Source organism: Rhodofomes roseus (assembly GCF_022264815.1).
Source record: "Rhodofomes roseus strain CIRM-BRFM 1785 chromosome Unknown C8Q71scaffold_41, whole genome shotgun sequence".
Taxonomy (NCBI): Eukaryota; Fungi; Basidiomycota; class Agaricomycetes; order Polyporales; family Fomitopsidaceae; genus Rhodofomes; species Rhodofomes roseus.
Window position 1 is genome coordinate 1 of NW_025952997.1, and position 12,231 is coordinate 12,231.

At 56.9% G+C, this 12,231-nt stretch overlaps 7 protein-coding genes across 7 annotated transcripts; 4 read left to right on the forward strand and 3 right to left on the reverse strand.

Moving 5' to 3' along the window:
• Positions 1-12: 12 nt before the first annotated feature.
• C8Q71DRAFT_728199 (uncharacterized protein) lies at positions 13-619 on the forward strand (the record flags this gene model as incomplete). Its single annotated transcript, XM_047921933.1, has 2 exons — positions 13-250; positions 528-619. The coding sequence occupies 2 exons, from the start codon at positions 13-15 to the stop codon at positions 617-619; spliced, it is 330 nt and encodes a 109-aa protein (XP_047772703.1).
• A 2,110-nt stretch (positions 620-2,729) lies between these two features.
• Positions 2,730-3,610, forward strand: C8Q71DRAFT_441925 (uncharacterized protein). The gene is made up of 4 exons (XM_047918570.1): positions 2,730-2,922; positions 2,984-3,162; positions 3,219-3,340; positions 3,404-3,610. Exons 1-4 carry the CDS (start codon positions 2,835-2,837, stop codon positions 3,501-3,503), a joined length of 489 nt encoding a protein of 162 aa, XP_047772704.1. The 5' UTR covers positions 2,730-2,834; the 3' UTR covers positions 3,504-3,610.
• Positions 3,611-4,458: 848 nt separating this feature from the next.
• C8Q71DRAFT_728201 (uncharacterized protein) lies at positions 4,459-5,876 on the reverse strand (the record flags this gene model as incomplete). Its single annotated transcript, XM_047921934.1, has 8 exons — positions 4,459-4,856; positions 4,911-4,973; positions 5,035-5,095; positions 5,263-5,367; positions 5,423-5,520; positions 5,578-5,597; positions 5,730-5,763; positions 5,825-5,876. 8 exons carry the CDS (start codon positions 5,874-5,876, stop codon positions 4,459-4,461), a joined length of 831 nt encoding a protein of 276 aa, XP_047772705.1.
• A 626-nt stretch (positions 5,877-6,502) lies between these two features.
• On the reverse strand, positions 6,503-7,495 carry C8Q71DRAFT_791047 (uncharacterized protein). The gene has a single exon (XM_047925337.1). It carries the CDS (start codon positions 7,020-7,022, stop codon positions 6,642-6,644), a length of 381 nt encoding a protein of 126 aa, XP_047772706.1. The 5' UTR covers positions 7,023-7,495; the 3' UTR covers positions 6,503-6,641.
• Positions 7,496-7,569: 74 nt separating this feature from the next.
• C8Q71DRAFT_791049 (60s ribosomal protein l34-b) lies at positions 7,570-8,348 on the forward strand. Its single transcript, XM_047925338.1, has 4 exons — positions 7,570-7,647; positions 7,704-7,870; positions 7,926-8,029; positions 8,086-8,348. The coding sequence occupies exons 2-4, from the start codon at positions 7,712-7,714 to the stop codon at positions 8,165-8,167; spliced, it is 345 nt and encodes a 114-aa protein (XP_047772707.1). The 5' UTR covers positions 7,570-7,647; positions 7,704-7,711; the 3' UTR covers positions 8,168-8,348.
• On the forward strand, positions 8,349-9,637 carry C8Q71DRAFT_791052 (2-phosphoglycolate phosphatase). The gene is made up of 5 exons (XM_047925339.1): positions 8,349-8,624; positions 8,677-8,823; positions 8,871-9,175; positions 9,228-9,331; positions 9,386-9,637. Exons 1-5 carry the CDS (start codon positions 8,388-8,390, stop codon positions 9,484-9,486), a joined length of 894 nt encoding a protein of 297 aa, XP_047772708.1. The 5' UTR covers positions 8,349-8,387; the 3' UTR covers positions 9,487-9,637.
• Positions 9,638-9,666: 29 nt separating this feature from the next.
• C8Q71DRAFT_442131 (GPI biosynthesis protein family Pig-F-domain-containing protein) lies at positions 9,667-11,176 on the reverse strand. The gene is made up of 4 exons (XM_047918572.1): positions 10,600-11,176; positions 10,447-10,532; positions 10,242-10,391; positions 9,667-10,162 (listed from the first exon to the last, which is right to left on the reverse strand). The coding sequence occupies exons 1-4, from the start codon at positions 11,080-11,082 to the stop codon at positions 9,847-9,849; spliced, it is 1,035 nt and encodes a 344-aa protein (XP_047772709.1). The 5' UTR covers positions 11,083-11,176; the 3' UTR covers positions 9,667-9,846.
• Between the last annotated feature and the right edge of the window lie 1,055 nt (positions 11,177-12,231).

Below are 12,231 nucleotides of genomic sequence, written 5' to 3' on the forward strand. Positions count from 1 at the left end.
GGTGCAATCCTGATGAACCACGGTCTCCTGACAGTCGGGAAGACGGTCGACGAGGCTTGCTACCTCTTCGGCTTGATGGAGCGTAGCTGCGACATCGAGCTGAAGGTCATGACCGGCGAGGCGAGGGGTGAGAAGGTCTCCGAAATCTCGCCCGAGGAGGCGGCGTACAATTTTAAGACGTCCGCTGATCCTGAGGTCCTGTACTGGGACTTCCAGCCCGATTACGACTTCGAGTATGAGGCGTGCAATGGTAAGCTCGATGATTTCAAGGGCCTGTAAAAGCGTGTCGGGTAGTACGGTCAACGCATGTATGAATATGTACATCGCCTGTCGCAACGTGATTGGCTCTGCATAGCAGTCAGTTCATTGGGAGCACCGGGTGGCCGATGCTGAAAGCACGGCCCGATAGCCAAGGATCATATCGTTCGTCGACTGCACGCTACAGTTTTGGAGTAGACCTGTGACAATGATGGTGAGAGTCAGGAGTGAGGCGTGCGTACTTCATCATTTTGACTACTGGCCAACAGTGCGAAGGAGATGTCATGATCAGTTCGGCGCCGCAGGTTATTACGACGTCGTAGTTCGATCTGGCAAGCGAGTAACCAACTACACTCGTTGATTCATCTCTGATTTTGGCCCACGTCCCTGCACGATGATCACAACGCAGCCTCAGGCGGGTCGAAGCCAAGCCGCATCGAACATCTGTGGAGTGCATTGCCGTCGGTACCCAAAACCAGCCTGAGATACAGAGGGCTGAACATCCTCATGCACCGATGTCTGTGATTGGATTTTGTCGCTGTTATCGACTTCAGGTGAGAGCTTACTTACCTCTGGCTCGGGCGTACATGGCCCCTCATCCAGAATCGTCCCCATGTTTGCGGGGCCTATGATGGATGTCCCTCTTCCGCCTCGGGTGTGTCTCGGGCATGTACACATCTGCTGTGCTCAGGCTGGTCAAAAGGCCTTGCGGCAGTGCAAGATACTGAATGTCACCCACTGTCGAGCCAATGCCGGTAGAGCGTTCAACTGCTACCATGTAAGAGTCGGAACAACAGCTTCGACGACCAACGTGGCAGTGCAGGATAGAGTGGACAATGAATGCACGGAGTGGAACGTCAGGCCTGCTCATCGCCTCTTGCACCACTGTCTTGAAGGTCGGTTCCGGTGGGTTACTATGGCATTACGTGCTGCGCTGCGATCACCTAGAGACAAGCAGCAGAGAGCCGTCATGAGCTTCGTACAGGTAACGAACACAAGTGGACACTGCGGTTGATCGATACTTACGGTCCCGATGAATTCGCAGTGCCATCCGTGACGGAGCCATCGAAATCAATATGTATCCATATGTCGAGGAACTGCTTAGCCTTCCAACCCCAGTTGACACGCAGTACTGCGCGAGCGTACATAAGCTGAATTGTCCGGCAGGGAAAGGGACTACACTGACCATCCGCTTCGCCAGATCGACCGCCTTACGCCTTCTTCAAAGAACCTTTCAACGCCGCGTCCCGACTCTGAGCCGACAATCTCATGCTTTCCGCGATGATGCACCCTATCTTCACAATTCTCGCGTTCTCAGCGACCTACCTAATCTGTAACGCATTCCATGACCACAAGCTAATCGCATTCTGCGGAATCAGAGATTTGTTAATGGAAACCATACCAAGTGAGCATTACGTATCTTTCCTACGCATATTCACTGACTAGGGCTCGACCAGCTTGTGCAGTTTCCTGTTGGGAAGTGGCAAACTACGGCAATTGCAGCATGGAGATCCCAGATGCGAGGTGCCTGTGTGGTGACCAAACGTTCGCAGAAAGCCTATACGGATGCATTGAAGCCACCTGCTCCCCAGGGGAAGTTGCCGAATACACGAGACATGCTGGCGCTGCCTGCAATAGTGTCGTAGGTGCTCCTGCTACAGTTGCAAGTATACTTGACCGACCGTATTCTACAGGGTATCAACATAACGGCCCTGGAGTCGTTTGTTACGCAGGCAGGGCCTGTATGAGATGAACCACGAGAGCGTCAGCGTATTAATTAATGAACACGAACACGAATGGTACAACCTACTGTCGCGCCCGATATGATATGAACAGTCCCAATTGCATCAGTGAGCTCGGAGCTGCAGATGCCAGTTGGCAGCAAGTTGGCAGTGCGACGCGCCGCTGCGCTGCCCGGCGCCGTCCTCAAAGGGAAGGTCACGTGAACGCAGTCCTTCACTTCGGAACTGAGTACTACTGAGTACTGAGGCGTATAGTTTCGTATTGGTATGTTCTATTGATTAATGCATTCATACATACTAACTACGAGGACATGGCAGATGATACCTAACCCGCCTGACGGTGATACAACGTGGCTGTGACAAGCCAAGTACTGGCACTCACTACTTCGAACACGAACCACCAATGCAACTTGAATCATGATCATCATGTTCCTGCCGCACAGAAACGATGAACTTGTTCAACAAGCCCTGAACCTCTGACCGTCTTCGATTGGATGAGAGGCATTCCCATGCTGGGCTGCATACGACTCATGCGATCCTGTGGTCCATGGCAAGGCCGAATCCGCGTTCAGTTGGAAGCGAACGCTGGCAGAAGCATCACATTCTAGCACCAGGGCGTTCATTCCGGATTTCAAGGTCTGAATCTAATTCCTTTATCATGATGAACAGTTCTCTCATCCACCTCTTTTGTTACCGCGCTTCTGCCGCCCGGAGAGTAGCATCTACATAAACAGTCTGCCCCGGTATACTCGCTCTCAGGTCGCTCTTCATCGAGACCATACTCGGCTTCATCCTATCACCGCACTTGAACTCCCACTAAAAACAGCTTCCCGAATGCGTTTCGCACTTGCCTTCATCGCGCTCGCCGCCAGCCTCGCCACCACGTCCGCGACGGGTCTCTTCAAACGACAGAATCTGCCTAGTATGTCCCTCTGTCCCACTGACGACTGCGTTGCGGATCGCTGACACCCTACATTCTACAGCCTGCGCAGAGAACTGCATCACTAGCGCTGACACCAGCGGCTGCAGTGCGACTAACGAGCAGTGTCTCTGCTCGAGCTCGGCCTTCGTCAACAGCGTCGAGTCTTGCGCCGAGAGCACCTGCTCCGCCAGCGACCTGAGCAGCGCGCTGCAGGCCGCTCAAGAACTGTGCGCAGCAGCGGTATGTCCTCATGCGTCAAATCAAGTACAGACGAGCTCAATATATTGTCCCGTTAGGGTGTGTCGTTGACTCTGAGTGGCTCCATCTCCGCTTCCTCGACGGGCAGCGCATCGGGCTCGGCGAGCAGCAGCAGCGCAACCTCAGCGGGTACTAGCGCCTCGCAGTCTGGGTCGTCCGCGTAAGTGCATCCATAGAGTTCGTCTAGCCGCGCCCCGGGTCTCACGTCCGTTCTGTGCTCCAGTTCTGCATCCGCCACGTCCTCAGCGAGCGGGGCAACATCGAACGCCGTCAACGCCTTCGTGGGCCTGGCCGCGATGGGCGCTGTGGTGTTCGCTCTTTGAGTGCATTCCTCCGCTATCACTGGCTGTGTCTCCGATGATCAGCCGCGGTCCGATGAGAGTAGCTCATAGAAGTATCAAGCACGAATGATATGATATGGCGGTTCTGGACTCTAGGTTATGGCGAAAGCGTATGCCGCCCGACTGCTTGACCGCCGACGCTGCGTTCTGGGCAATATACTTCCATAACATGCTTGAGGTGCCCCCGGACTATCTATGGGTTATTTATATGTTACTGTGAAAGCACTGCGTGTTCGCTTTCCTCTTCAGACTGAGCCGATTTTGTACAATGAGTTGCATCCTACAAGTAGTGAGGAATTGAGCTACTCCGGATGGGCTAGCGTTGAAGTGCGCCTGTGCCTGGAGGGTGTGGCGGATATGCATCACTTGGGACACTTGAACTTACAGCCTAGAACACGTTTGTGGCCGCAACTGATCATCTGCTTAGACACTGTTCGACAGGGGCTACTGGCCGTCGGCAGTGCGCTGGCAGATGGGCGTGTACAACGCTATAGTTGGCCCTCGCCTTTCCCATTATCAAGAGTTCGGCGGAGAACGTCTCCCGGGGTGTAGACTTCCAACGTCATGCGTTGACTGTTCAGAGCGTAGACTACGTTGTCAACAGCACACCGCACTGCTCAGTCCTCTTGTTCACGATGTGAAGCTCTGACGGTGCAAACGAGAAAAGTATATAGAATACACTACACTACTGTGAAAGTCCAGCGGCTACAGAGGGGCGCTCAAGAAACGAGTAAACTCAGAACGTTAACAGGGCGTGACGATGTCCGACGTGATCGAGTCGTGAAGAACCAGCGTGGCATGACGTGCGTGAGAGCAGGAACACAAACCGGCGGAAGAGAGGAGAACGAGAAACGAAGCGGAACGAAACCAACGAGTCGAAACGAGACCAACGAACGAAAGGCGACCTGAATGGAAGACACGCCCCGCGCCAGCGCGCTCAAACGAACTCGCCCCGCTCGCCCGTCGCCTCCCTCCTTGGCTTCCCCTCGTCAAAGTCCGCGAACGGATCCGCCGCCTTCGCGCCGTACCTGCCATATGTCGCGATATCGTCCTCGCTGTACATCGGCGGCTTCGCGCCGCCGTACGGCAGGTCGCCCTTCGCGCCGTCCGCCTCGTCGTACGGGGGCACGGCGTGCGGCGCGGGCGCGTCGTAGCCGAGGTATGGCGGGTTGTAGTGCGAGGGGAAGCCCTGCGCGCCCGCCCCCGCGCCGTCGTCGAAGTCGCGCGGGGGGACGGCGGCCGGGCCGGGCCGGCGCGTGACGTTGGCGGCGCTGGTGGGGTCGAGGAGTTGGTGGTAGTAGGCGAAGGAGAGCATGCAGAAGAACGCCGCGAGGACTACGTTTGCAAGTGCGTTAGCGGGAAGTCGTTAACGGAATGGGAGCGACGTACGCATCTCGATGATGAGCGAAATGATTTCAACAGCGGAGTCGTGGCTCCAGATGCCTTTGCAGTCTAATGTGGGTGTAAGTAACCGGCGGAGTAGGTATATGCGTAGAGACCATCGACGACTTACAATCGTTGGCTTGACCGGCACTGAGCTTCGTGTCGAACGTTGGGCCCCAGAAGCCGTATTCCTGTGTACGAAATCAGTTGACCAAAGGCTGAACTCATTGTATGATTGTCAGTGCTCACGTAGACGACAACATCACCGGTTGCAATTCGTGTACATTCGTTGATCAGGTCGTTCTGTCCACAGAACCTTTATGATCCCGGTACGCTATCCAAAGTGACAACTACTGACCTTCAAGGTGAAGTGTACAATGACCCGCATGAACCCAGCCGCGACGGCTGCCAGCGCAGAGCCAACGGACAGCAAGGCGTAAATCCGTGCCATCCATAGCCGTTGCTGTTGCATATGCATGAATACTGATGCCGGGGCTCGGACGACTCGCCATGCTCACCGAAATAGCGGCCATGACGCCGAATGCCTCGATACCTGTGACGACAGCGTATATGATACCCAGCACGACGGCGAAGGTTGCGAGCTTGTTGGCCTCGTCTGCGGAGAGCCACGCATGAATACACGATGGTGTAGGCTGGCCAGCGGGTCACTTACAATGCTTGTCTGCTGTTACACTGCGGAACGACCCAATCTATGACGTGCTGCGTGACCATCTGCGCATAGAGCGGAGAAGACGAGACTCACGCATCTACAAGTGGGTATCCCGTCAGCGAATAGCTCAGGATGCGAAACGAAGAACGACTCACGCGAGCAACGACCATATTGCGGCTATGAGCGCAACTGTGTGCCACCGCCGATGTGTTCATGACAGACCACTCGAATTCAAGACAGCTTCACTCACCAGCGCCCACTACCGGCCGCAAGTTGTATGCGTACGCTCGCCGGAGAACCATGGATGGCCCTAGTTGTGAGAGATACAGATGGGGTCGCAGGAACGGAGGCTCTCAGTATGTCGCTTGCAAGCACGCGGAGGGGGCGAGGTACCTTGTGTCGGGGGTGGTCGTGAGTTCATCGTTAGCCAGTCGTCGGGTAGCGATAAATAGTGCAGCTATGGCCTAGTGACGGGCCAAAACACGTTATGCCGGTAGGTACCTGAGCCTTTGTCACTGGCAGAGGCGCTGGAGGTAGTACAGGTGCGGGCGGGAAGCGGTGAGGATGTGGAGAAGGAGTACAGGTGCGACTGCGGCGCGTTGCTCGTTGGGTGGCGGAGGGCGTGCACCGCTTGCCGCAGCAGACAAAGACAAGGTTGGACAGCGCAGGCGGCGAGCTGAGATCTCAGAGGGGCTGTCGACCGATGCGGCAGAGCTACTTATTGTTGGGCTGCCACCGCGCCACCGCTGTCCATCGCCGAGGTCCTCATGGTCAAAGTCCGCGGCGGTGCCCATCTATCTAAGCCTTGGACAGAAACATCGACGGCAGCGTGGAAACAGGCCTGCACTCGGTGCAGGGAATGGCATCATTAGAAATTATGCGTCTGAAATACTAGCTATGCGAGCAGAGTACATGAGTCCAGTCCGTGGGAGGTCCGTTCTGCATGAGCGAGAGAGCAACAATCCGATGCGCGAGCGTACCACGAAAAGGAGAAAAGAACAAGCCAACTTCCGAGAAATATGCAGTCAATCCTGTCCATGTCTATGCAAATCCAGTCCACTCACTGCTCAGCCCGCGCGCGAAAGCAGCACCCGGTCAATCGCCTCGTTCACCACCCGCTTGCGCGCCGACAGGTCCATCCAAAAGCGCTGCTCCAGTTTCGTCCTGATCTCCCGCTTCGTCGTCGTCGCGAGATCCAGGCTGCGGACGAAGGGATTGGACGATCCGGAGCCGTCCGCCGGGGGTCCCTCGCCCGCACTCGTGCCTCGGAGGAGCGAGACGAAGTCGGGGTTGAGTGCCTCGAGATTGCGCTCGAGAAAGCTCTCCGAGGAATGGGTAACGGGGCCAGCGAAGTGGTTGACGGTGAACGTGGGGAAACCGGTGCGGTCGATGGAACATGCCTTGACTGACGAGTGGTTGCCCCACCGCTTCGTGAACGCCTCGACCATCGTGTGATTGCTCTTCTTCGGTAGACGACGTGCCTAATCATCCATGATGTGAATCAGACCGCCTGGCTTGTTCTGCAGTAAACGAAGGCATTCCGAGTTGTCGAAGTAGGGCGCCTGCGGAACGCGAGATCCCCTCGCTATTGTACTCGGCGACGTGGCTCTCGAACAACTCCCTCTGTATCGGGTTCTGCAGTCGCTCGTTGGCAAAATTGATGCAGAACTGGTCGAGGGAATTCGGCCGGCTGGTGAGGTTCTGTGGTCCCGGGAGGTCGAACACTGACAGGCCAATGAAGGTGTTGAAGTCGTCGCGGCAGAGACGTTGTTTGATGTGCTCGTTAAGCCGGGCAAAGAGGAGAGCATACAGCGATTTAGCGAGCTCATCACGGTTGTCGGATGGCCATCCGGGTCGAGGCTCAGGAACAGGGACGAGAGTCGCAGTGCGAGATGGGTGAGCGAGGAAGCGCACGCGTCTGGCGGCCACGCCGCATCAGGGAGCGCGCGACTGTGCCCACGTGGGTCCCCGGCAATTGCCGGGTACTGTGCAGTTGCAAGCCAGCCACACATTCCTGCGATTTCCGCATTCGTCACTAACGTCGGCGCCGGCCTCAGCAAGATCAAGCTTCAGGTGAGTTGTGAATGCTGTTCTGAAGCGTATGTGGTACTGACATCGAGTTCTCGTAGCATTCGCAATGGCCCAACGCGTCACGCTCCGCAAGCGTAACCCCTACAACACCACTTCCAACCGCCGACGGGTTGTGAAGACGCCAGGCGGCAAGCTCGTCTACCACCACATCAAAAAGCTTGCGACCGCCCCCAAGTGCGGAGACTGCGGCATCGCGCTGCCGGGTGTATGTCCCATACCTGCACCCATATGCGAATTACCGAATAACGGAGGCTTTTTAGATCATTGCCCTCCGGCCCCGCCAGTACGCGACCGTGTCGAAGACGAAGAAGACCGTGCGCAGGGCATACGGTGGCTCGAGATGCGGTGACTGCGTCAGGCAGCGGTACGCCCTCCTCCTCCTAATCCGCCTGCAGTCTCACTGAAATTATTGGTGTGTAGCATTCTCCGGGCATTCCTCGTTGAGGAGGCCAAGATTGTCAAGAAGGTCATCAAGTCGCAGCAGAAGCCGGGCAGGAAGTAGATCGTCCTCTCCCTCCTCTGCTCTGGTGTGCGGTGCCGCGGAGCCCATGTTCATATGCACATGCATGTATATTACCTACCCATGACCACGTATCGATACATAAATAACGTGCAGCGTGTGATCGATTTATTAGAGACGCTGCAGATATATGTATGCGCCTTGTATGTAATGCACCTGCCTCCGTCGCTCTGTGAGACCATCCAGCTACGCTTCACGTAAGATGGCAAGACTATCTTCTGCTCAAGACTACAAGAGTCTGCTCGACAAATACGACACCTGGCTCTTTGACTGCGACGGCGTGCTCTGGCAGGGCGATCGCCTAGTCGACGGTGTGCCCGAGGCTCTCAACCTCCTGCGTACGCACAAGAAGCGCATTCTCTTCGTCACGAACAATGCAACCAAGTCGCGCAAGAGCTACAAGAAGAAGTTCGACCAGCTCGGGCTGGAGGCCCAAGTCGTGAGTGCCCTGCTGTCCTCTCACCGCGATCCCGCCGTGTACCGCGCACCAGGATGAGGTCTTCGGGTCCGCATACGCGTCCGCCGTCTACCTCTCCACGGTGATGAAGATGCCGAAGCACAAGAAGGTGTACGTCGTCGGCATGAAGGGCCTCGAGGAGGAGCTCGAGGAGGAGGGCATCCAGCACCTCGGCGGCACGGTCAGTCGCGCTTTCCCTCCCCGTCCGCTCGCACCCACAGCGCACAGGACCCCGCAGACAACACGCTCGCCGAGTTCCACCTGAAGGACTTCCAGCCCGACCCCGACGTCGGCGCCGTCCTCTGCGGGCTCGACACGTCCGTCAACTACACCAAGCTCTCCAAAGCGTTCACCTACCTCCGCCGCCCCGGCGTCGTCTTCCTCGCGACGAACATCGACAGCACGTACCCGAGCGCGGACGGGCTCCTCCCGGGGGCGGGCGCGATCAGCGCGCCGCTCGCCTGTGCGCTCGGCCGGGAGCCGCTGAGCATCGGGAAGCCGGCGGAGACGATGATGGACTGCATAAAGGCAAAGTACGCGGCCAGGCTGCCCACCGCGATCGACTGTGTGCTGATGAGGGCGCAGGCACCAGTTCGACCCCACACGGGCGATCATGGTCGGCGATCGCCTCAACACGGACATCGAGTTTGGCAACCGCGGAGGGCTCTCCACGCTGCTCGTGCTGACGGGTATGTATCCCGCAGAACGCTTCGTGGCCACTCGTTCTCACCGCACACCCACAGGCATCACCCACGAGTCGGAGGTCGTCGGCCCCCACGCATCGACCACGGTTCCTACCTACTTCACGAACTCGATCGGCGACCTACGCGCTGCGATCTCATGATGGGCGGATGCTGTCGAGTCTGCGGATGGATGCACGAAGCTTACCAGAATAGACGCAATGTATGTATAGAACGTGACATACTTAGAGGATGTGCGATGGGTAAGAGGACTGGGTTTCGTCCTAGGTCGCTCTATTTCAAGCGAATCGGTCAGCCGCGCTGCCAGCCAGGCGGTCGCTAGTAAAGGCGGGAGGAGTGTGACAGAAGCAAAGGGGCATATTGTTGTATGCGGGCTTCGCACCGTAGGTGGCGATCGCGTCAGACTTGAACCGAGAGCGGCGAACTGCCTCTCCGAGTGGGCGGCACGGGTTGCTTAGCGGTGCACAAAGCGTCAACTCCAACAGGGCATGTATTGACTGGCACTATCTATGCCGGCTCTTGGGCTGCTTCGCAGACGTGAACGGACGCGCAAGGAGGTCCGTCTCCGCCAGCCACAGCACCGTGCTCACGAGTAACGCTGCCAGTGAACCGACGACGTAGCCAGAGATGGCGCCATACGCCGAAGTCAATGGCCACGCCTGTCGGACTATTGTGAGTGGGAGCACGATAGATGTTAGGAGCCAACCGACCTGCCATGGTCGCTCCCAGTCAAGGCCTATCGGTATTGCACCGGACCAACACCCGAATACGGCCCCTATGGCAGGATACACTATGGCGCGCTCGATAGCAGTCCTCGGTCTGTATGGGAGATGACCATGAGGTTGCGGTGAGAAAGGATACGCAGGTAGTCAATACAGCGAGGCGATGTCAGACGCACCTGAGCTCTGCGAAGAGCCGGATCCAAGTCAACCTAATCACTAATGCTTCGGTCCTCGATCCGAGCGTGGGTGCACCCAGGATGTAGGCAGGCGTCCACGCTATGAGTAGCGCGAGAAGCAGCGCGAGGAAGTAGGTGTGCAGAGCATGACTTCACACGGGTTTTAGATAGACGAGGGTTTGAGAAGGCAAGCCTGCGTACCTACCTCGCAAGGGGTGCCCCGAAGAGCACGATAATCACATAGAACGCCAGGGACGCAGCGAATGTCGTCAGGGACGCGTGCCTAATATCCTGTACAACCCGCGATACGAGGACGGCGTCAGCCGCATGCCCGTGTGCTTACGCGGTGGGTACTGACCACGACTCGCTGGCTATTGAGCACACTCCGGTCTAACTTGTGTTTGCTCACTTCTGCCGCGTCCCTGCCACCTTTGAGTTGCAGGCTCGCTTCGCGCGACCACGACTTGATACACGCGGCCCACCAGGGCTGCAGGAGCAATGCTCCCGCACAGAGCCATGAGACCGTACTGGCGGGATTGCTGGTCAGCAGATGGAGAGCGTCCGGAGGTGCCTCGCCACTCGGGGCCGTGCTTTCCGGACCAGTCTCAAAGAAGTTGAGAGATGTAAAGAATGACAGAGAAGAGCGCGGCAGATACAGCGCGGTGAAGCCCAGCAAGCAGGTGTGCACGCCGGTCACAGAGGCATACCGCGCGAGGGGAAAGAACGGCGTAGGTCCAGGATCAGCTCGAGGTTGTTTCGCAGCGGCTTGGGGGTCCAATGTCTTTGGAATCGCTGTCTTCGCGACTTGCGCTTTTCTGAGGCGAAGGGGAGGCTGAGACATCGCGGTGAGAGGCAAGCTGCAAGACACGATCCCAAATCGGACGCGCTCTACTATGTACCACGTGACGTTTGCGCAGCGTCACAGGGGACGTCGACGCTCGACTGACAACTTTATGTCCTTGACCACCATGTGCTGCAGTCTTCGCTTCTCTCTGTTTTGTCGGTGTTGGTCGCGACTTCAGTCGCACTGGCCGCCGCGCGACACAAAGGCCTAGCGTCTTTTTTGTTCAGTACATCGCTTCGATGTGCTCAGTCACTCATCAAATTCTCTTCTTTTAGCACACTAATTTGAGCACAGACTTGGCGCAGACGCTCAGTGTGGACCTGCAATATCGTCACCGCATGCTCATGAACGATGGCGATTCATTTCCATCGAACTGATCTTCATTTCCGGTACGTATGTACGTGGTCTCAGCGTCACTAACCGAGTTCCTGTGGCATAGCCAAGGATGAGCGAGGCGCCTCGGGTAAAGGCACGATACATATCCAGCAAGTCGGTCGGGTGCAATGAGCGGATAGCGAAAGACGCACAGGCAACGAATCGGACGATCGAGACGCAGCTATCAGGCTGCGACATCCATCGTGGAACGTACCCTCTCTTCTGTGGCGTCGGAGTCGGGTGTAAGAACTAACATTCCTCGTTGTCCGGTTGCACAGACTTGAAGACGTCGCCAGGCTGCGCCGTCGCGTGCAACTAGAAACTACCGTACGTTTCCAGTCCTCGCAGCAGATCCCCGTGTTCTAGACTTTTCGAGTTCCAGGCCAGATTGCAGCGTAGAACAACCAGGCGTCACGTCCGCGTACCCAAGAGGCCTGAGAGCTAGCTACTATGTTCGGAATCCTGACCGATATTGCGCTAGTCGCGCCGTTTGCCGCGCAGGTGTCTAGGAACGAGACGTCAGAGCGCTCCGCTCCCCAATAATCCCATGCTGTCTCAAGGGCCCACTCGAATGGTGATTCTGCGGGAGACCGTCGCTGCCGTCGTTGGGAACCAGTCTCCCGAAACGCGCTAGCTTTGCAAGTTTTCGAACAGGCGGAATGCGCGTGGCAGGCGATCTTATCGTTTAGATCTCCGTGTCTCGATGCTGACATGGCTTTTCGGTCTGACCATGAACTCGTAGAACGCATCGTCCACTGATTTCTTCTCAAT